Consider the following 25,037-nt stretch of genomic DNA (forward strand, 5'->3'; position numbering starts at 1 on the left):
CGCGGTCCTTAATAGACCTGGGGATAGAAGGACAGTGAATATACCAGTTACTGTGATAGCCACTCACTGTCCTTATATCCCCAGGTCTATTAGTGACCGTGCACAGTCTCATCTTATGCCATACTGTTTAAACACCAGCCATATTTGCGAGGACCCCGGTTTTTAGACCAGGATTACATTGCTATTAGCATTTATATCTATTATATTTAGATTGTAATTATATTTTCAGCAGTCCCATAGAAATGAATGAAGGGTGGCTGAGAATGCACAGTTCCCCTCCGGCGCTTTGCAGGTTCCGTTCTCAGTTTAGGTGTGGGGCCCAGAGGTAGAATTTGCACCTATCAGACATTCGGGGCATATCCTAGCGATATCCCCCCAATGTCCAAGATAGGATAACCTCTTTAATTTATGCTGATTGTAAAAGCGAAACCTTTTACCACTCCATTTACGGTTTTTGTCTATACGGTTTCATGTGTTACCTTTGTTTCTTGCTTTTGCTATCAACTTGGATCGGGCTTCATCATTTGGAGTATCAAATGAACAGAATGTCCCTCTGCCCCTGGCTCTGCTCACAATATGCGGATAGCGGGACTGTGAATACACATACATTACACGTTATTGTACATGGAAATATTGAAAAGGGTTAACACTAAAAATGTAAAGAACTGCAGTTCAGTAGGCCAAGAAAAATGTAACTGTATGCTGTGAAGGCGCAATCACACGGGGCTGAAATGCTGCAGATTCCTGCTAGAAATCCACAGTAGAAAAGAAAACCAAATGATGTGTTTTTATTGCGGGTTTCATTGCAGAAATGCTGTTGTTTTGCTGCAGATTCCAATCTTTGCAGAGGGTGAAATCTGCTATGAAAATCCACGGATTGATATGCTACAGATTTTAAATCGGTACCACTTGTCAGTTTCCGCTGTGAATGGTTTTCTGCAGTGTGTGGATGAGATTAGGTAAAACGCCATTCACTATGCTGGTACTGTAAAATGCTGAACATTTTCCACACACAATTCTGCCTTAGAAAATCTGCAGTGTTTATGCTAGGTGTGAACATGCTCTCATATAATCTATCAGTGCTCCTTACCAGGCGGAAATCTGCCCGTGTAACAAAGACCCCAGAAGTACATGGATTTCAGTGTACTAAGGATGTTTAGTGCTCCTTCATACACCAGCATTAAAAAAGCATCATCGGTTTCAAGTGTTTTTGGCGGAGATTTAATTTTTTATTGCAACATTTTATAATATTTTACTATAGACTTTAAAGTAACATCTAGCTGCAGCGTTTTTACAAAAAACATCCAGAAGGTGTGCAACAGCCAGGGAAAAAAGGATTTTGCATCCTACTACTGAAGTGTGGGGCCTGATGCAGCTCTATAGGATTGGGCCATGCACTTATTGATGTCAGAACATTAGGTTTGTACAGGAATTGTTCGTTTACAGGTAAATGATTCTATTGTATAAGTCTGTGGGTGTAGGCCTGATCAACAAGAAGTGAGTGCTGCAAGTTTAGGCATCTATAAGATGCCCACATAACATTCCCATTATATGCCCCCCTGAAGTGCCCTGTCGTTTGATCATGCTTGCTACTAAATATTGGGTGTGTGCTGTGATCTGCCAGATTCACACTATCAGTGTGTGTGTGTGTGTGTATAAATATATATATATATTATATATATGACGGAAGAAGCCAGCAGCACACCATTAAGATAAAAAAACACGTGCGAATTATTCACCCAGTGTCATGTAGCAGCGACGTTTCAACCGCTTGTTGCGGTCTTTCTCAAGCTATGTGCACGTGTTACAACCACAAAATATATAGGTGTATCATTTCATAGTACAAAAGAATCAATTAACTATAAAAGTGAACAAAATTCATAATGAATCACAATTAAAACATAAAAATTAATCCATATCAATGAGAAAAATACATAATTGAAATAAAGTGACAGTGCCATATAAATAATACATGATATACAGTGACAATGCGTAATAAGATATCATTGATAATTAAAAAATACAGGTGTGCCCATTACATAGTGTGTATTAAAAAATTCACACAATCAGCTGATAGACTGCGCACGCCGAGCATAGCGGTCTCGGTGGCGTCCACATTCGGTTACTGCGCAAGAGCGGGAGCAATAAATCTCGCGATATCTCAGGCGCAAAGAAACTCTATAGAGACCACATCAAAGATGGCCTAATCCGACAATGCTCACATGCCTACGCAATAGAGGCCACCCACTCTAGAATCATGTGATCCTTGTCACATGATTCAAATAGAACCAGGTAAACAAAACCATAAGTATGTAAAGGATGTAAACAGATTTCCACTGGTCTAATGTCCATTCCTTGTGTTCTTTAGCCCAAACAAGTCTCTTCTGCTTGTTGCCTGTCCTTAGCAGTGGTTTCCTAGCAGATATTCTACCATGAAGGCCTGATTCACACAGTCTCCTCTTAACAGTTGTTCTAGAGATGTGTCTGCTGCTAGAACTCTGTGTGGCATTGACCTGGTCTCTAATCTGAGCTGCTGTTAACCTGTGATTTCTTAGGCTGGTGACTCGGATGAACTTATCCTCCGCAGCAGAGGTGACTCTTGGTCTTCCTTTCCTGGGGCGGTCCGCATGTGAGCCAGTTTCTTTGTAGCGCTTGATGGTTTTTGTGACTGCACTTGGGGACACTTTCAAAGTTTTCCCAATTTTTCGGACTGGCTGACCTTCATTTCTTAAAGTAATGATGGCCACTCGTTTTTCTTCACTTAGCTGCTTTTGTTTTGCCATAATACACATTCTAACAGTCTATTCAGTAGGACTATCAGCTGTGTATCCACCTGACTTCTCCACAACGCAACTGATGGTCCCAACCCCATTTATAAGGCAATAAATCCCATTTATTAAACCTGACAGGGCACACCTGTGAAGTGAAAACCATTTCAGGTGACTACCTCTTGAAGCTCATCATGAGAATGCCAAGAGTGTGCAAAGCAGTAATCAAAGCAAAAGGTGACTTTGAAGAACCTAGAATATGACATATTTTCAGTTGTTTCATACTTTTTCTATAAGTATATAATTCCACTTGTGTTAATTCATAGTTTTGATGCCTTCAGTGTGAATCTACTATTTTCATTGTCATGAAAATAAAGAAAACTCTTTGAATGAGGCCTCATGCACACGACAGTATATTTTTGCGGTCTGCAAAAAGGGGTTCCGTTGTTCCGTGATCCGTGTCCGTTTTTGTTTCCGAGTGTCTTCCTATATTTTTGGAGGATCTCCAGACATGAAGGAAAGTAAAAAAAAATCTAAGTCAAATTTGCCATGCAAATGATAGGAAAAAAAACGGACGCGGATGACAATCTTGTGTGCCTCCGTGTTTAACGGACCCATTGACTTGAATGGGTCCGTGAACCGTTTTCCGTGAAAAAAATAGGACAGGTTATATTTTTTTGACGGACTGGAACCACAGATCACGGACACGGATGACAAACGGTGCATTAGCCGAGTTTTCAACGGACCCATTGAAAGTCAACGGGTCCGCAGAAAATCAGGAAAAACGGAACAACGGACACGGAATGAAACAACGGTCGTGTGCATGAGGCCTGAGAAGGTGTGTCCAAACTTTTGGTCTGTGCTGTACATAAATACTATTCAATATTTTTATCAGAAATATATTTCCACATCTTTACTTTATTTTGGCTGCACTTACAAAATTTTTTTACTTTTTTATTTTATCTGGGAGAATTTTAAAATTTTTAAAGTACATATTTTTTCCTGCAACAAGGCAAGTTTGCAGAGGCTTAGAAGTGTCAGAATAATAGAACCCCCCAAAAGTGAACCCATTTTAAAAACTAGGCCCCTTAACGTATTTATCTATGGGTGTAAATGAGTTTTTTGAACCACTAACTTTTTAAAGAAATTAATGCTAAGAAGGTGAAATTTTTATTTTATTTTTTTTACACAAAAGTGTCAATTTAAAGACATATTTTTTTCTACAGAGCACACGAAAATGAAGATGTACACTCCAAAATGTATCACCCCGTTTCTCCTGTCTTCAGAAATATCCCCATTGTGGCCCTAATCTTATGTCTTAACAAACGGCAGGGCCCAAACATAAAGGAACACCCAGTTGTTTTCAGAACACAAAATTAGCTTGAAAATGGTCCAGGCCCCATTGCACACTTGTAATGGCGTTGAGCTGCCAAAACAATAGAAAACCCTCATAATGGACCCCATTTTGAAAACTAGACCCCCTAAGGTATTCATCTAGGGGTGTAGTGAGCATTTAGACCACCTAGTTTTTTGTAGAAATTAATGCAAAGCAGGCGGGAAAAAAAATATTTTTCATTTTTTACACAAAAGTGTCAATTTAAAGACAGATTTTTTTTCTACAGAGCACATGAAAATAAAGATGTACACTCCAAAATGTAAGGAAACAAATCAGAAAAAGGTCAAATTACTTCCAATGTCTGAAAAAAAAAAATTAGCTCCACGACCCATCCCAAAGGGACCCCTCCCTCCCTGGAAAGCCAACAAACTAAACAGAAAATGAGAATAAATTAAATTTCTGAACCCCCCGTTCTTTTTGGTATTAAATAAAATTATTAATTTGAAACCGTATGGTACATTTCAAAACAAGGGTAATTACAGAGGCCTGGTTGTGATGGGCAACTGGAGCAGTAAATCCGGGTGTCCCTCCTCCTTCCATGTTTGCTACACACCTGGCATATTTTCTGTGGATACGTTTTGCTGGTAGTGGCAGGGACGGGGTGAGGGAAATGGTGTTCTGAAAGCCTTTGAACGTCCTCCGATTCGAAGACTTGCCCAGGTGCGGGGGACTCAAACAGGAGACTCTCAACCACCTTCTCCTGGTACTCAAGGAAGTTGAGGTTTCCCTGGGACTTTTTAAATAAAATAAAACTATTGTAGGTAGCAATCTAGATGAGGTAGACTGCTACCTTTTTATACCAGGCCCTGTTTTTTCGCTTCACCAGGTAGGGGTGAAGCGCCTGGTCCGAGAGGTCTACACCTCCCATAAATTTATTGTAGTCTCTCACACAGACCGGTTTGTGCTCGTCTGCCGTAGCCCTCCTCTCCCTAACTGCCACTGTGGTGTCTGCATGGAAGGTGGTCAGCATGTAGACATCCTTCCTGTCCTTCCACTTCACAGCAAGCAGCTGGTCACTTGCGAGGGGGCGAAGGATGTTCCTTTCTCCAAACGTTTGGAGACCAGCGGTTGTGGGTATCCAACTCTATTTTTGCGGACTGTCCCACAAGCCCCTGTGATTGCAGCATGGAGGGATTTATAAAGGGGTATACTGGTATAAAAATTATCTGTGTACACATGGTACCCTTTGTGCAGGAATGGCGCCAATAAATCCCACACAATTTTGCCTGATGTTCCAATATTTTCGGGTCAGCCTGGTGTCACGGCTGAGGATGGGGAAAACCCTCAGCCATGCGATGCCCGATGATGTTAGGCTGCTCGGCCAGGAACACAGGATTAGGGAGCAGGTCACCTCCTAACGCGTCCCTAACCTGACCCTAACTCCTAGCTGCATGGGCCGACCTTTAAGGTAGGAGGACCCATGCACAGGAACCTCGGATCCCTAACTCACCCTCCGTCTGGTCCCTGGACTAGGAGTCAGGGTAAGACGACCTACTCCTCCTAGACACGGAGGAGCAGGAGTCTCAACGGCCAAGCTGCTGGGAAAAGGGGAACACATACAGCCTTACGGGTATGGCAGGCGAACTAGTAGTTCCACCAACCTGCCACAGGCTTGCTGACTGAATCCCTGTGCAAACAGGAATCCAGAACTGTAAACTGCACAAAATCACAAGGAAGGTCCCAACAGAACATCACATACAACATCACACACAAGAAGACATAAACATAATGACGATATCTTTATGACCACAGGGGTGGCTCTCACTGGCAGGTGGAAAACACAGGAGGCTGCTCCAGCAAAGCATGGCTGAAGCAACCCTCAGACCTGAGCTAACAGTGAGGCTTTATAGGCCAAGAAGCCACACCCCACAGTCGGACACACCCAGTGACACACACACACACACACACTGGGAAGGGAGTTAACCCTTCCAGCACCAGGGAAGGGAAACACCAACTTAAAGGGGACGTGCACACAATACATAAACACAAGTGCACACATACACAGATATCACACACAACCGCATGCACAGCATAGCAAGCTGCCACATACATACTGTTGCCAGCGGCAACCACAGGTGAGGCAAATACCACAGCCCTCACCTGTGATTGACAACCAAAGTAAACCGCTGACAACCGCATGCGGTTCAGGAGTCACGGTCATGGCCATGGCACCTGGGGGGTTAAGTTGGGAGTCTTTGCCCTCATAAATAGACAGACCACAGGTGTAGCCGGTTGTGCTCTCGCACACCTTATACAATTTTACCCCATATCTGGCACGCTTGGAGGGAATATATTGACGGAAGGAAAGGTGGCCTTTAAAACTAAAAAGGGACTCATCAACGGATAATTTTTTTTCAGGGGTATATAATTTCAAGAATAAATCTGTAAGGAGGGAAATAAGGGGTCTCAATTTATTTAGGCGGTCGAAGGCTGGGTCAGTTCTGGGGGGGACTTGGGAATTGTCAGAAAAATGCATGAACCACATTAGGACTTCATAGAGGTTACGGGACATAACTGCTGCAAACACAGGGGTTGAGTGGACAGTACTCGCAGCCCAATAGGATCGGACAGAGTTTTTTTTTTACGATGCCCATGTCCAGGGTAAGCTCCAAATGTTTTTTTTTATTTCAGAGACACTTGTGGGGGTCCACCATCTTACATAAATAGACCTGGGCTTTTGTACAGCAAACTGTGTGGCATACAAATTAGTTTGCTGCACAATTAACTCAAGGACGTTATCATCCACAAATAAATGAAAAAAAATCATGAGGGGTAAAATTGGCAACATCCACATTAATTTGGGGAGTGGATAAAAATTGGGAAATTTGGGGGGAAAATGAAGTGGTAGGAACCTACGTAGCAGAAGGGACGGGACCGCTGGGTGGAGAATGAGAGGAGGTGGCGACTTCTACCACCATAGGGCTATGGGGTCTGAGGATGGAATCGGAGTCCCCGATATCTGAAAATATTTCCGCCTCTGAAGTGTCAGATTCAGAGTGGTCAGAGCAGAGAAATTCATATGCGTGCTCTGCACTGAATAACCTCTGAGCCATTTTTTTTTCTGTACAGCTCAGAAAGAAATTAAAATAACTGACCATCCCTAGTAGACTGGTAATGGACAGCAAATGACTGACACCCGCTTTCAGTCTGCGCATGCGCCGGGCCACTGACGCCATCTTTATTGAGGGTAAGGGGGGGGGGGGGGTTTGAGGATCAGGACCCAGCTTAGGACCAGAAGCGCTGGGGGACCCGATCGCTGCACCGGAGACTTTCTCCCTGCTCTCTTAGGCTACTTTCACACTTGCGTTTGATCGGATCCGTTCTGAACGGATCCGATCATATTAATGCAGACGGAGGCTCCGTTCAGTACGGATCCGTCTGCATTAATAACTTAGAAAAATTTCTAAGTGCGAAAGTAGCCTGAGCGGATCCGTTCAGACTTTCAATGTAAAGTCAATGGGGGACGGATCCGCTTGAAGATTGAGCCATATGGTGTCATCTTCAAGCGGATCCGTTCCCATTGACTTACATTGTAAGTCTGGACGGATCCGCACGCCTCCACACGGCCAGGCGGACAGCTGAACGCTGCAAGCAGCGTTCAGCTGTCTGCCTGGCCGTGCGGAGGCGAGCGGAGCGGAGGCTGAACGCCGCCAGACTGATGCAGTCTGAGCGGATCCGCGTCCATTCAGACTGCATCAGGGCTGGACGGAAGCGTTCTGCTCCGCTCGTGAGCTCCTTCAAACGGAGCTCACGAGCGGACAGCAGAACGCTAGTGTGAAAGTAGCCTTACGTGAGAGGAGGGAGAAAGTTTAGTGTGGGCAGCTCCGCTGCCGGCATTTTCTGTGATCGCCGTGATAAAGTGTATCACGGCGATCACGTGATCAGAGACCGCTTGTCACGGTCTCTGATCACTGCCCCGAGCCCTCAGCTACCTCCGGTAGCAGCGGGCACAGAGCTACAGCGATTGATTTTATCTCTAACTTGGGCTAAAGTGCCGCCGTAAAAAGGCGGTGCTTCAGCCCAAAGCCCCTTAGTGATCGCCGTAAAAACTCGTATGGGTGGTCACTAAGGGGTTAACAAAATATTTTTGTTCAACCCCTTGAATTAAACCTGAAAGTCTACACTCAATTGCATCTCAGTTGTTTAATTTAAGTCCAATGTGGTGGCGACATGCAGAGCCGAAATCATGAAGATTGTGTCACTGTCCAAATATTCCTGGACTTAACTGTAGCTATAGAAGGCCTCATAGATTTGATCGGATTCAGCATGGATTTATGTGAACTGGCCTACTACCTATATTTTATCAGGAGGAAGACAATCAGTAAACACGCCAATGTGACAGACTTATTATGGTATGGCGCCTTTAAACCCATCCTTCATGGCAGGCAGGAAAGCAGTAGATGGCACAACCAGCAGATTTACAGAGGTATAATGCAGGGCCAGAAGACACCATCTTCACCATCTGCTGACTGCACTGTGTCTTTGTTACAGCTCAATGGGCCATGAAGGATTGTGAATGGGAGTGAACATGAGCTGCGGAGGAGGATGCGGGCTACACAGGGCACAGGTGCTCGCTGCAGCAATAAATCTCATAAAGAAATCAGTGCTCTGTGGTGTAGACAGGGGTTATTCCAAGCTCAATGACGGAGGACGAACACTTGATAACGTCTGATGTTTCTTGCCATTGATATGAGTAATGTTCTCATTCTTCAGCTTCGCACCCATCCTATTAGTGTCACTGCGGTGTTACTACCGACTCATTCATGGAATACAGAGCAGGTGCGGTATGTCATTGTCTCAGCGAGGTAAACCAGACCAGAGGGAGACCTCAAACCTGACATGTCTGGAGGTTGACCTAATTAAAACTCTGTTTTTCTTTGTTGATCTGAGGCTCCGTCCCTGAGTTAAGAGACTTTTTCTTACTATGCAAATTAGTCCTTTGGTGCAATAATGGCATCACCATTGCTCTTGTTGCACCCAAGCTCCACTCCTTTCTGTGGCCAGCCCCACCCTTGCTGCTTTGCCACTGACTGATCCTGTCAATCAAATCCGTCAGGGAAGGGCTGGCCACAGAAAAGAGTGGAGCTTGGGTTCAACAAGAGCAATGGTGACGCCATTATTGCAACAAATATGCACCTAATTCCTTTAACAACTACAGTACTTGCATTCCCCAATTATGGTCAATCTATTGTTATGACTCTGATGTGCCATTCCGATATTATTCCTGCTAGAAGTTATAAATTAACTACTAGCAGTTTGAAATGAAGATCCAGATGGATGTTACCAGTTTGGGGGGGGGTGTACCTGCACAGTCTGACAGTATCCAATCAGTGCTGCCAGTATTAGACTGTGCAGGGACACATCCCCAACTGGTAACACCCAGCTGGGCCTTCATTGCAAACTGCTAGCAATTCATTCATAACTTCAAGCGGGAATAATAAAGGAATGGCACAACACAAAGATGCTTCAGAAATGTGATTACATAAGGAATGCAAATAGTCACTAAAACAGACAAGTCAGGAAAATATCATTAAGAACAGGTATGTTGAAAATAAATAAAAATAGCAATATTTTACCGATGCCCTTCGCTCTAATTGCAGGGCTCTCCGGTATCTCACCGTTCTTTACTTCCTGCTGCAATGATTATGTCTGACTATAGGAACATGGTGACCCTACAGCCAGTGAGTCTGTGCCAGGACGTCATTGTGGCATTAGGAGACCAGGCACAGCGGATGAATGAGTGAATTGAATATGCCTTTTATTTTATTTATTTCCAACCCACTGACCTGTTTTAAGGATACTTCCCCATAAACCCTTTTACCGCCAAAGATATACGTAATACAGCTTGGCGATCAGTTTTTTTTTTTTTAAAGAGTCAAAATAAGGTGATACTCTCCCCTTACCAATGCCCTGCTGCTCCTGATATGACAGCCCCTGGGTCTACAGGTGGGGAGCTTCCTCTGCCAGTGATTGGCTCAGAAAGTAACACGAGAACTGGAGCGTCAGGAGATCAGTAACAATGGGTAAAACCTTTTAGTTTTGTAAGCCATTCTGGTTTACTAACTCCACGGTAACTGGACAATCCCTTTCATTAGAACGGATTGCATTTTCTAATTGACGGAAGTACCAGTGAATCCAGATATGAAAGGAAAAGACAATAATTATACAATCGATTGTCACCTGGAAATCTAGAAGTCCATCTAGAAGAACTTTTCCTGCTTGGACAGCGTTTTTTACGAGGTCTTCACGCTTGATGACGTTTAGAACTTCAGACAATAGGAGTGTTTTAGAGGGGTCCCCAAGCCAGGTGTTGAATATTCGGTATGGCTAATGAAATACAAGAGAAAGAATGGAACCTAATCAGAAAGCAATCAATAGGACAATCTGACATTCATATCCTGAAGGCCGGGCAGGGGAGGTCAAATGTCAGTGCACCCCCAGCAATCTGATGAAGAAATAACACCTTGTGCAATGGCAAACCACAAATACAAGGTATCAGCAGGGGCACATTCATAAGAACACAATGTAAGGTGGGTTTACACCGCATTATGTAAGAGCGTTCCTTCCCGACAGTCGGCTGCTCGTTCAGAGAATCATGGTTTCTGGGCAGCAGATCGCAGTTTAGACCGCACAATCTGCTGCCCAGAAACCATGATTGATGTGCCTGCACAAATGACAGGATCGCCCGATGAATGAATCAGTGAAAATGGCATATCTGTATGTGTTGCTTGTGATTGGCAATGGACACATTTGAAGAGATAAAAATGTCTTCATTCAATCAACCAGGTGTATGAATCCATGTTTGCAATAGGTTAACTCGACTATGAAAACATTATATTACTGTGCAACCAAACACAGCTCTGCTACATCTGTGTATATAGTCCCTGGACCAGTGTATTCACTGTGTGAGGACCCCCTCTGTCAAGCAGTAGGTGCTTCTCATTGCATGTATATTATGTTTAAGGGATTGTTCCACCATTATATAAATCAGCAGATGAACAAATAACTTTTGTAATTTACTTTCAGTTTCAAAAATGCTTCAGTTGTGAGATACTCTCATAAATTCATTATAAGGGTCCATTCACACGTCCGTAGTGTATTGCGGACAATAGGACATGTTCTATTTTTTTTTTGCGGAGCCGCGGCCCAGAAGTTCGGGGCCGCGCTCCAGAAATGCGGATGCGGAGAGCACGTAGTGTGCTCTCCGCATCTCTTCCGGCCCCATAGAGAATGAATGGGTCCGCACCTGTTCCCGATATTGCGGAATGGATGCGGACCCATTTTCGGACGTGTGAATAGACCCTAATGGCGCCTCTTTTTGTTTAATCTGTATAGTAATGTGCGCTCCTGATAAGCGCTCAGTTCCAGCCTTCAACTGCCACCAGCCAGATCTTTTAGACTGTTACAGGACGAGAGCAGAAAGGACACACCCCCTGAGCTGTAAAAGGGAGAGTTGTTGCAGAAAGGACATGCCTCCTGAGCTGTAACAGGGAGAGAGCGGTCTCTAAAAAGACTCACCTCCTGACCTGAGCTGCAGCAGAAAGGACACATCTCCTCAGAAAGGACATGCCCCTTGAGCTGCAGACCTGAAGAGAATCTAGAAGAGCCACTGGAGGCATGAATGAGGAGAGTTCTGGATCCATGGGAGGTACAGGGCTTGTTGAATGAGACTGTCATGTACTATATGATATCAGATTTTTTTCCCGTTAATTAAGGCATAACCCCTTTAAGGAGGGATAAGTGTTTTTCAGCTCCGGTGCTCTGACCATCTTATGCCCTGTACTTATAATACACAGCATGCAACGATAAGACCTTTCTACTGAAATGATGGATTATGTGTTTTAGCTTCACATACACATAAGCAAGGCACAATCGGTTATCTGATCTGCTTCAATTATGCTGACATTTGCTATTATGCGGCTGCATTCATTTACTCTGGATGAATTTAAATTGGACTATAAGCCTACAAGGAGGCGATCAGACAACCTCGGCAGGAAGGAGTCCGCTCTATCACCTTTTCTATACTGAGGACCAAGGAAAGATATTGCACCTACACAAGCTGCAGCCGCGAGATAAGAAAATCACTGAGCCCTTACTAAAAAGCCAATCCCAAATCACTGCTTAGGCTGAACATTTACCTTGTTTTAAATCAGTTTCTATTTTGTATAGAAAAACAGTAGAATACAAATAAATACATGTATCACGCTGTACACTGATACAGAAGTAAATGTAGTGGTGGCTTAAAGAGGACCTTTCACCGGTCCTGACATTACTATATAAATAGCTGGCAGAGTAGGGCATACTGATATCGCTTATTACTTTTTGTGTGCGCTGCTCCGTTCCCCCACTGTGCCCCCTGTTCTGGTTTCCTGCCTGGTATGTAAATCCATACCATCGGTACAGGGAGGAGGAGACAGCCGTGTTTCTCAAGGGGCGTCTCCTTCTCCTTGGCTGTGAGCTGCCCAATCACAGTAGAGAGCGTCACCGCCACTGGAGAAGGAGACCTCCCTTGAGAAACACGGCCGTCTCCTCCTCCCTGTACCGATGGTGTGGATTTACATACCAGGCAGGAAACCAGAACGGGGGGCACAGTGGGGGTAACGGAGCAGCAGCAAAGAAAAAGTAATACGCGATATCAGATATCAGTATGCCCTACCCTGCCAGCTATTTATATGGCAATGTCAGGACCGGTGAAAGGTCCTCTTTAATACATGTAATGCTGAATAGAAGCTGAACCATCAATGTTTTCATATACAAATCTTTGGGGGAGCAGATTATGCAGTTTGGGGCAAGATTTGCTTAAAGAACATGAAGAGTTGAACCCCATTTATTTTAAGCATTACTATCAATTCACTTTTCGATGTGTAGTGACAGTGGGGGGAATTTATCTTTTCTAGCATAAAAAAAGTCGCAAGCCCTGCGTTTACGATTTTTTAACTGTCAATGTACCTAAATCTAGGCACAAATGGAGTTCCTATGCCGCGGTAGCCACTTTTTGAGAAGGAGGCGTTGTGAAGGAGGGACTGGGACCAACGGGCCTGGCACATTTCCTACTGAAATCTACGACAGCTTGGAGCCAGCGTAGATTTCCGTCTAGGCACACAAACTGCAGGAGGATGCACCTGAGCCTCGTCATAAATGAAAGGGGTTATCTCATAATTAATGTAAAAATTGAAAATAAGACATCATATAGTACATGACAATGTCTTTCTAACAAAGCTAGAACCAGCCCTGTACCTCACATGGATCCAGAGATCTTCCCCTTTACTGCGTCAATTGTTCTTCTAGAATCTAGATTTATTTCAAGCTGTCTGCTTAGGGGATGTGCACTCTCAGGGGTGTGTCCTTTCTGCTGCAGCTGGTGGCAGATGAAGGATAGAACTGAGCATGTGCTTCCATCTCAGTGAGCAGGACAGAGAAATTAGAATAAGAGTAAACAGCAGATGGCGCTGTACAGATAGATTTTATTGAAAAACAGTGGCTATACTACATTTTTAATTACATGCAATTACAAAAGTATTCAGATCCAGGTGCTGGTTTGAAAACTGTGGATTTTTTTTCATGGGAGAACCCCTTTAAGCGCATCTTCTGGTAGAGCATAGGATATATATGATAAATTCCCCCGCTGAGTTTAATATACTTTATTAGGGAAATATGGTCATTTTTATTAGAAAACTACATGGTAAGTCTCTCCTTAGCATCCCTCTAACTGAAGGTTGCTCAGCATTTTTTTCCGCCACTTCTGAAGTGGCATGTTACTCCTTAGAAGCAGATCGTTAGTGGTTTCTGCACTGAAGTCAATGGAGATGCTAGCCGTTTTAGAAGAGGTTTTACAGGCTTTTCTGCCACTGAATTATCCCACCCAAGGGCTGGATTAGAAAAACACTGGCAAAAACTCTTCTAAAACACAAAAAAACAACAACTTGTAAATCCACCACAGCAGATTTTGCCATGTGAACATACCCTGAGTCTTCTACCACACCGGATAAGTGTATGATGCAGAGGCTTCTCATCCAGCCTCTGGTCTCCTAATGCCCTAATCTCAGCCTCCTTACCACAGCCCTGCCTCCCTATAAGGTCTCATGCCGTGGCCATATTGCGGCCCGCACCCCGCATCACGGATGCAGACCCATTCACTTGAATGGGTCTGCAATTACGGAGATGCGGAACGGATTCACGGAACGGAACAACTGAAGTACTACGAAGTGCTTCCGTGGTGTTTCTTTCCGTGGTTCTGCACCGCCCCCAAAAAAATATGACGTCATATTTTTTCACGGTGTGGACATAACATGGACCCATTCAAGTTGAATGGGTCCGGCCCGCTGCACGGATGCTGCCCGTGCATTGGGGACCGCATTTGCGGTCCGCAATGCAAGGAACGGCCGCACAACGGCCATGTGCATGAGGCCTAAGTGTATTAGAGCTGCTGACAGCGCTCCCCACTACCATCCCAGCACGTCTCTGGTTAACACTGGAAAGATAGGTGATATCACAGCTTATCTACCCCCACCTGACCTCTGCACACGTCACAGAGCATGCCTACAAAGCTTTTCTATTGAAGTCAATAAGGTCCCTCAAGTCTATGGTGGCTGTTGTAAAGCATCTCTCTAAATACCACTAACAGCTCAGGTAAGATGGCCGCCACTTCATGTTCAGGAAATGGAATTTAATTTTTTTTTAAAAATCTCCAATCAGAAAATAAAAACACATTCGAAATAATGATACGTGTCACTATCCGATTTTAAAAAACAATGTTTGGTGACACATTCCCTTTAAGTGAAGTTCTAACCTGATGTTTCCTCACATAAATACACTGAGTAACAAGGGGTGGATTTAAGTATCAGGGGGCGATGGGAGCAATCATCCCTCTCTGGACCACTAATAGATTGACGCAGTAGATAATGGTTCCTCACTCCTGGGCTCCTCTTCAGCTGAAGCTCAGAAGCAAGGAAGATAAAGGACCCTTTACACGGGCCGGGAATCGCACATATTATCACTAACGAGCATTCATTGTACCGCTCGTTAGCGATGATCAGGCAGTGTAAATGCACCACCGATTACCAGATGAACGAGTGAAACGTTAGTTCATCGGGTAATACGATCCTTTGTGTGCACGCAAAAATTATCGTTTACCGGCGGCAGCAGATCATGCCGGTTCTCCTGCCAACAAATGCGTCCTTATGGGGAAAAGCCCTATGGAGTAGATTGCTGCATGTAAATACAGTGGTCTCCTCCGCTACCGATCAGCAGATTGTTGGGAAGGAACGCTTCCTTCCTGATAACCTGCTGTAATATCGTCCAGTGTAAAAGAACATTAAAGGGTTATTCTCATCTCATCTCAGACAATGGGGGCATATCGCTAGGATACGCCCCCATTATATGATAGGTGCAGGCGCTGGGACCTGCACCTATATTGAGAAGGGTGCCCAGAAAGTGGTGGAGGGCACACTGCACATGCGAGGCGAGCGCTGGTTCGGCTATTTTTGCCAGGCTCATGGAGGTGAATGGGAGTGGTGGGCGGTTATGCGTGTGCTCCCATTCACTTCTATGGGGAGAGCGCTTGGTGGTGGCCGGACTTTGTGGGGCTCCAGTCCCGATAGAGGAGCAATATGACCCCATTGAGATAAGACAACCCCTTTAAGTATATAGAAAGCTTTTTAGATGATCTGTCACCTCAGCTGACATGTCCGGTAAATCTTTTTATTACCCGCGATATACCAATTCTGGATGAAATCGGTGTTGTGATGCTCCTGTGTTATTCCTTCTGGACAGATATGAATAAGGCCTATCCTACATGGACACTTTCTGTAACAGAACTAAAACAACACATATTATCTATGGCTCTACAGCTGCGGTACACGCCAGTACATAGAGTTGCAATCTTGTGGACCGCAGCGGTCACAACATAAAGCAGAATGGTGCACCGCTATTTATCTGCTCCCTTAGGTTTCGCTCACGGATCAGCCGCAGTGGGCATGCAATGTCAGTGTGACAGAGGGAAGATGGTGAGACACAGTAATACCAACTAGAGTCCTGAGCGAAAGGAGAGGGAAATAGAACGTGCATCACAGAGAACGCCTTCAGTGCGCTAAACTTGCCAGTCTGCAAACAGACACGTTAGAGAAAGCATATACTGAAAAACAGGCAACAACATAATGGACCTCTCAAGATGCACAGTATCTAAAGATTTCATGGTAGACATATGTGTTTACTTTGGCCATTGCTGTGCTTCGTATAGAATAAGGCTACTTTCACACCAGCGTTTTCCCTTTCCACTATTGAGGTCCGTCATAGCGGGGGGAAAACGCTTGTTTTGTCCCCATTCATTGTCAATGGGGACAAAACTGAACTGAACTAAATGGAATGCACCAGAATGTATTCCATTCCATTTGGTTGCATCTCCATCGCGGACAGAATAACGCTGCAAGTAGTGTTTTTCTGTCCACGATGTGGTGCGGAGCAAGACGGATCCGTCATGACTCACAATTTAAGTCAAAGAGGACGGATCAGTCCCCCATTGACTTTCAATGGTGTTCATGACGGATCCGTCATTGCTATTTTAAAGATAACACAACCGGATCCCTTCCTAACAGATGCAGATGGTTGTATTATCAGTAACGGAAGCGTTTTTGCTGGTCCATGACGGATGTGAAGGTAGCCTGACACTGCCACATTTAAACTACTTACTGCATTAGGCCTCATTTCTTCCTTATGGTAAAATCCTCCTGTCATCATTTTCTTGCTGAAGGAAACCACATCAGCTGGATCATCCATGCCCCAATGTTCATGCGCCCAAAATTTACCAGTAGCTCCTCCTCCTGTTTGAACTTCATCCACCAAAAAAGCACATCCATGCTGGAAAACAGATTTGTATCAGGATGGTCCACAGAAACATACAAGGACAAACTGCAGATTCATTCTCATTAGGGCTCATCCAGATGGCCGTAAGCATTTTGCGGTCCTAAAATTGTGGATCTGCAAAACACGGATACCGGCCATGTGCATTCCACATTTTGTGGACCGCACAAAGCCAGCACTGTGATAGAAATGCCTAATATTGACTGCAATCACGGACATGCTGTTTATTTTTTGTGGGGCCGCAGAATGGAACTACGGATGCGGAAACCACACGGTGTGCTGTCTGCATGTTTTGCGGCCTCATTGAAGTGAATGAGTCCAATTTTGCGGAATGGATGTGGAACCCAGATATACAGTAGTCTGAGTGCACCCTTAGGCCTCAAATCATATAACCCATATGTAGGTGTGGCAATATTAATTAATATTCAGTAATGTGTTGGCATAAAACTACAACAAACGCCTTTTTCCACCTACACCCTTAGGCCTAACACCAGTTTTTGAGGGTATTACATGAAAACATTTGAGTTTTTATACCGAAAATGCTTTGGTTCTGTTCTTATAGGGGTTCACCGTGGAAGGACTGGTTGCCACCATTTGTAAAGCTGCCATTGTAAATAGTTCCTAGAAAACCCCATTAAACACCCTCTAAAAAATAAAATAAAAAAAATCTGACAGAGGCGTCTGGATACCTAGCTCGAGCCACGCCGACTTGTCAAATCTCATGGCTGGAGCCTGGTGAGGTGACAAATGGCTTTGATGTCTCTTTAGGATGGACCACACAAGGACTATTTCCAAAAGACTCCATTTTAATCCCTTTGAAGAAGTATTCCTTTGAGTTAGCATTCCTATCAATGAGGGATTTTTCTAAAATCACCCAGCTTCCCTATTATCAAGTTGGAGAATATATCTACGTACATGCAAATATTACGCAAATTATATATTCTTCTTACTTTTCTAGCGATTGTACTCAATTTCCTGAAGAAGTCATCAGAAGCATGATTGTCTCCTCCCTCGGACTGGATTGGTTCCACCACTATTCCAGCAACGGTCTTTTTCTTTTTCCTGTATTTTACAATCAGATCCTCCACCTAAAGACGAATTAAAAGAAAATTCACACCGTGCTTACATTTCCAACTGAATATCTGTCGCTAACAATTTTTAGGTCCAGACATTTTTATGTATTTTGAGAACTGCACAAGAGCTCAGCGTCCTTTTTGCACAGAATAGTGTGAGTGATAATTCCACTTCTCAGACACAAGGAACATGGGCAGGAACCTTTCCCACATTCCTGAACGTTCTTCCGATTCTGCACGGGCTTGGAGTGCACTAGACAAAAGGCGACAACTACTGTATATTTTTACCCCAGGTCACTGAAAATACTCATGTGAGCACTGCTTAAAGAGGTCCTGTCACCACAAAAGGCAATGCAATCTGGAAGTGGCATATCATAGAGCAGGAGGAGCGGAGCAGATTTGTGTATAGTTTTGTGGGAAAAGATTCCGTAAAACCTGTAATTTATACATTTACCGTATCTTCGCTCTTCCACTTCCTGTGAACAGCTGTCGGTACAGAAGGGAGGTGTGCTAGAGTGACTGGCAGCTTATCTCTGTATGCACACTTAAGCCTCATTCACACGTCAGGGTTTCACGGACGTGTGCTGTACGTGTTCTCCTCCGACAGCACACATCCCCATTCATTTTAATGTGTGTATTCACACATCAGTGTTTTCGCACGGTCCGTGGGTCAGTGGTTTTAGCACAGAAGCATACTCTATTTTGTCTGTGTTCATGGATCCATCACGTCCATTATATGGGGCCATGAAATCACGGATGCAACACGAATGCCATCCGTGTTGCATCAGTGTTTCACGGATCATTAAGAAGAGATGCTTTGAAAATTATTTTTCAGCTGTTCAGTGTCACTAAAATACCGATGCAACACGGACAGCAAAAAACTGATCCTTCACGGATGCATCACTGACCACCTGCTCCCGGGTTTGAGCACGGACACAGACGTGTGAATGAGGCTTTACACAGTCACCTCCCTCCTGTACTGAAATCTGTTCACAAGAAGTGGAAAAAGCAAAGATATAAATGTATAAGTTACAGGTTTTATTGAATCTTTTCCCACAAAGCTATATATCAATCTGCTCAGCTCCTCCTGCTCTATAACATGGTGCTTTCAGATTGCATTGCGTTTTGTGGTGAAAGGTCCTCTTTAAAAAAAAAATCTGTTGCATTAGCCCTGCTGCAAATGATAAAGCGTTCACAAATGGAAACCATAGACATTTCTACATTCTCTTTAAAGGGGTTGTCTCATCATAGACAATGGGGGCATATCGCTAGGATATGCCGCCATTGTCTTATAGGTGCGTGTCCCACCGCTGGGACCTGCACCTATATCGAAGAACAGAGCCCTGCAAGGCGGTGGCTGGAGGACTCTGGTCCGGCCACCACCAAGCCAGCTCCTCAAAGTGAATAGGAGCGTACCGCGCATGCAAGGCCCCCGCTCCTATTCATTTCTATGGGGCTATATTCGCCGGCCCCATGGAAAATGAATGGAGGGCAGCTCTGTATGCGCAGTGCGTCCTCCTTCACTTGCGGGGCCCCGTTCTCAATATAGGTGCGGTTTCCAGTGGTGGATATGCCCCCCTTGTCCATGATGAGACAACCCCTTTAAAGGCTACAGATACCCTTGGCAGGCATGAAAAATTATTTTTACATATTGCATGTTGGTGGTTTATTTAGATAAGGATATAGGATGAGTAATATGTTAAAAAAAACTAGATAAATAAAAGCATTCTTCTTCTCAACGATCCCAACTGATGCCGTTCCAGAGCTTACCAGGTCCCCACTGGTCTCCGCTTCCTGGTCCTGGCTTGACACGGGAGATGGCTGGCTGACATGGTCATAGCTGTGGCCAGTAGTCTGCCGATTAGGCATGTCTTTCCAATACATTTTTGTCAAGACTGCAGCAGAAAGTGGAGACCCAGCAAGTGTAAAAATGGCAGCGGTTGGGGATCGGTGAGGTAAGTAATGCTTTTCAAATTTTCTAGCCCATGCTTCTAAGGGCACATTCACATGAACGTAAGCCATCCGTGCGCATGCTGCAATGTATGGCACCGACCAAGTGAATCCTGTATTGGCAAAAGATAGCTTCTGTAGGCTTCCAATCTGTGCCTCTGTTCCGCACCATGGCATATCTTGAGGATTGCGGATCCATTCAAGTCAGTGGGTCCACATCCATGATACGGGATTCATACAGCTGGTGCCTGTATATTGCAGACCCACTGTTTGAGGTCCGCAATACAGGCACGGATGGCCTACGGTCATGTGAATGGACCCTTATCCTAAACTGCATTCTGTTGGACAAAGCCCTTTAACCACTAACATTACTCGCATTACCTCTTCCAAGCACCGCTCCTCCTCTTCTTTGTTTTCCTTAACAAAATTCTCAAGAGGGTACTTTAGTCTTGGAAAGGGGGCAATTGGCCAGTCAAAGGAAGGGATGTCTAATTTGTGTATAGCCTTAGAATGTGTTGTAGCCAAGCACCCTATAACAATGAAGAGAAAATATAAGGAAAACACATTGAATTAACAATAAGGCTGAGTTCACACAGTTTTTCTGTGGTATTTTTGCTGACTATTGTGGTTTGGACTTTTTTTTTTTTTTTTTTTAACCGCCACCTCCAGATATTTGCTGAAAGACTAAGGGAAATACGAAACTTAGTACATGCTTTATTGATGGCATTTTGTTGTGTCCATGGCATTTTTTTTTACATTGTAGCATGTTGTGGCTAAAGTGTTTATTTTTTCCCTAAAAACACATTTCACATGTGTGAATAAAAAACACCATAAAGATGCATGTGCCAAGAAAAAATAAACGTGGTTTTATGGCATTTTTATTAACGGCAAAAAAAAGCCATAAAAAAATTCTGTGTGGGTAGGTGCCCTTTTTAGTGAGAGAAAAGCAACTGATGAAAGCAGATTGGATAAAGCTTCTCAATTTAATTTTTATCTAAAGATATTTTACCAGTAGGTTCAACTTCTTTTAGCTGACCAAAAAGCCATTCATAACTATAGCATTAATAGGGTTGTCCAACTTTAAAATAATTTTTGACAGCCCCCTTCTCTGCTGAGCCTGTGGAGTGATGCATACTTGCCTGCTTGGGGTACATGTCACCGCTGCATCCAGTCATTGGCTGCAGCAGCACACGTGATCCCCATCCATCTGGAAGAGTGGCGAACAGAACAAGTCAAGACAGAGTGGCAGTGAGCAGGTATATATGCTTCCCTCCTCAGGTCCAGTGAGGAGGGGGTTCTACCAAAAATGTAACAACCCCTTTTAATGTCATACGTCGCTTCCTTTAGTGGCAGAAAATTCACATGCTTCTCATATGCAGTCCTACCTAATAACTCCTATACACAGTATAGCTACACACCTCCTATATACAGTGGCAGGAGGAGAAAGGGGACTCGGGGCTCCCAGGGCAGTGGCCTGCCATACATATGTGGCCTGTGTGAAATTTTCTTTGGCGTAACCCTCAGCAAAAGGGACACTGCTTTTGCAAGCATAAGCACAAAAACCTACGTCTTACCTATTGTTCGTCCATGAAAACCTCCCATGAATGATAAAATGCTGTAGTCTGGACAACCTGGAAGCTAAAACAAAAAAAAAAAAATAATTGGTAGAAAGCGGAGAAAATGGACCCCTTCAGAACTGCACTTTATATATATACACACAGGTGAAACTCAAATATCGTGCAAAAGTCCATTGATTTCAGTTATGCAACTTAAAAGGAATTGCATTAATGCAGCTTAAAATTAGAATTTTGTGAAAAGGTTCAATATTCTAGGCTCAAAGTGTCACACTCTAGTCAGCTAATGAATCCATATACCCTAAGCAAAGGGAACCTCAAAATTGAGACTTTGGGGTTTCATAAGCTGCAAGACATAATCATCCAAATTATAACAACTAAAGGCTTGAAATATCTCGTTTTGCATGTAATGAGTCTTTCTCATATGTTAGTTTCACCTTTTAAGTTGCATTACTGAAATAAATGAACTTTGCACGATATTCTAATTTTTCGAGTTTCACCTGTGTGTGTGTGTGTGTATATATATATATATATATATATATATATAAAATAAAAAGCCTATTTAACACGTATTACATATATTCATGGACTATAAGATGCACTTTTAAACAAGGAAAAAAAAAATCCTAAAAAGTCTCTGCAGGTCCTTTTAGTCCGCAGTCAAAGGGGCCGACTCTGGCAGACCCCACTCACCTCTGCCTTAATGATTGGATAGAGTGCTCATAAAGAGCTCTGCCTAATCATTGAGAGATCTGTGCGGCTGCACAGTTTTCTCCTTCCCTACCCGTCCAGCACCGGGCCCTGGACTCTGCTCTAGAACCGCTCTCTGACCACCTACATTCCAGGTTCCCTGCTGGGCTAGTGGTGCTTACAGTCCTACTCTAATCACGCGTGCCTCCGCATGGTTGCCAGACCCGGACCACAGTGCACTGCTTATAAAGGTGATTAGCCTTTCTGCCGTCAGACTATGGGGGAGCTTTCTGCACCAGTCTTAATAACCCTGAAGCATGCCTCACCATAAGGCTCCATTTACACGTCCGTGGTGTGTTCCGCAACACACCCGCCCGGCACCCCTATAGAATGCCTATTCTTGTCCGCAGCTGTGGACAAGGATAGGACATGTTCTATCTTTTGAGGAGCTACGGATCCAAAGTTCGGGGCCGCGCTGCGCAAATGCAAAATTGCGGAACGGATGCGGACCCATTTGCAGACGTGTGAATAGAGCCTAAATTAGGTGTATCCTCCCTCCTGCAGTCCGTGCGCCTAAACAGTAATCTACCGTAGATTTCTGGCTTCATTTGCAGCAAAAAAAAAACTGGTGTAAATGAAGGTAAACTTGTCATGGCGGCTGGCCAAGCCCCTTCCTATCCTTGTCATGCCCCTTTTAAGGAATGTGGTGAGGGCGGCGTAAAATCGGAGTCACTTTTTAGACGCAAGGGAGATGATAAATCTTCCCCTGAGTTTTTCCAGTTCATACAGAGTAAAAGAGCCGGCCCTTACTGTGATACTGACGTCTCAGCCCTGATCCCTCACAGCCCGATGTCTCCTCAGATACTACACAAAGGTAATACTTGGATCAGGGGACAACCGGGGTAAAGATTGGGGGAATTTGTGTGTGGTGGGCCTGGGTACGGAGTGTGCTCTTGTTACAGCTATGGGTGCGGGTGCAGAGTCATGGTATATGGCAGATACAAGGGCGCACGGTCTGGTGTAGATATAAGTAAAGCGGTGTGTGCCTCTATTATCAGTCACCCCCACACACACACCATTAACCCTTCTACTTCCTTAGAGCGCTAGGGAAGTCTGAATTAGTAAGAAATATTTTATTTCTACTTTCTATTGTCTAAATCTGTTAGAGTCCAAAAGATTTAGGGGGAGATTTATCAAAATTGGTGTAAAGGAAGACTGGCATGGGTGCCCATAGCAACCAATCAGATTCCACCTTTCATTTTCCAAAGGTGCTCTGAAAAATGAAAGGTGGAATCTTATTGGTTGCTAGAGGCAACTAATCCAGTTTTCCTTTACTGCAGTTTTGATTAATCTCCCCCATAATATTTGAAAATGGACACCCAAAGGACCAGCAGCCATAGAGGAGCAAGACAGGAGCATGGCATAAAAAGAATCTGAAGACTCCCAGCTGGAGGATATATTTTTTTTAAACTCGTTTTATAACAATTTAGGTATGGCACATATAATGATCAAGTGACTTGTTACATATCAACGTAAAAGGACAGTTGTTGTACGTATTGGCTTATATATTTATGTCTGACATTTATATACATATACTATTAGCAATAAAGACATGGCTTCGAGTTGTGAGAGTATCTCGATGAGTATATGTATTATATTACACGATAGTCCCAATGGAATGCATATGGTTATCTGACAATGTCAAGGAAGATGAACACCATTCCCCCCACACCTTCTTTTTGGGGGCACCCCCTATTTTTAAAAACTATATTTTCCATAGGTACAATCTGATTCACTAGGGACTTCTATTGTCCCATAGTAGGTGGTCTGTCCGCCATAGAAACGGAGACCCTCACAGAAATATTCTATTGTGATGTGACCACAGCTCCTCATCCATGATCCCCAAAATACATATCTTAGGACACATTGGTACAGGAGTTGGGACCATAGTTGAAAGGACCGTTCTGACCGCCCTCCAAAAGTGCTGCAGGTAACTACACTCCCATATCATGTGCCAGATATCTGCAGTTACCTGTGACATCTGTTTTGTGGAATTCTACCCATTTTATATCATCTGGTAGGAGTGAGGTAGCTTCTATTGTATTAACCTATTATTTATGGAGGGTGAGACTCTCGTGGGAGCTGCCAGTGCCTCTTGCCATTCTTCTGCTGTCATTTGTGGTGTAATTGGAGGATGCGTCTGGGGAATAAATGTATACTTGCCAACACTGGCCACAGAGTAGTTAAGTGCAAGTAATCCTGTACATAGTATTCAGCATTGGGTAGTTCTGACCGTGAAACCCAGGTTGCTAAATATCTCAATTGATCTGCTAAAAAATACAAAAAGAAAAGCAGACAGAGTGGCGCTTCCCTGCTGTCTCGTTCTCTGTAGTATGCTCATAGCAAGTTAAAGTGACATCATCATGGCGTGAAGGCGGTCAAAAAAACTACGCAGAACTGGTGTACTGCATGTTCCAATACAGATAAGCCCTTAGGTAGTAGCATCATTTTAATGCTATTCAGTCGCCCCATGATTGACAGAGGAAGGGTTTTCCACATTTGTCAACAAAAAGGGACTCCAGAGGAGCCATATTTTTAGTGAATTACAGTAGTGGGTCTCTGGCGATGACTATGCCCAAATATTTGAAGTGATCTACTACAGGAAGGTTATGGTATGTCAAAGGCCAATCATGTTCCCAGAGAGGCATGAGTGCAGACTTTATATGTA

General features: G+C 43.9%; 1 protein-coding gene across 1 annotated transcript in view; it reads right to left on the reverse strand.

The window, feature by feature from the left end:
- ABAT (4-aminobutyrate aminotransferase) overlaps positions 1 to 25,037 on the reverse strand; it is a 164,696-nt gene that overhangs the window by 4,120 nt on the left and 135,539 nt on the right. Inside the window, exons 10-15 of the mRNA XM_044302610.1 lie at positions 21,620 to 21,683; positions 20,427 to 20,575; positions 17,973 to 18,110; positions 16,852 to 17,019; positions 10,345 to 10,491; positions 480 to 591 (exon numbers count right to left, since the gene is read on the reverse strand). Of these exons, the coding sequence (XP_044158545.1) occupies positions 480 to 591; positions 10,345 to 10,491; positions 16,852 to 17,019; positions 17,973 to 18,110; positions 20,427 to 20,575; positions 21,620 to 21,683 (778 nt within the window). The remainder of the gene's footprint in view (positions 1 to 479; positions 592 to 10,344; positions 10,492 to 16,851; positions 17,020 to 17,972; positions 18,111 to 20,426; positions 20,576 to 21,619; positions 21,684 to 25,037) is intronic.

This window comes from Bufo gargarizans, chromosome 8, assembly GCF_014858855.1.
Source record: "Bufo gargarizans isolate SCDJY-AF-19 chromosome 8, ASM1485885v1, whole genome shotgun sequence".
Taxonomy (NCBI): Eukaryota; Metazoa; Chordata; class Amphibia; order Anura; family Bufonidae; genus Bufo; species Bufo gargarizans.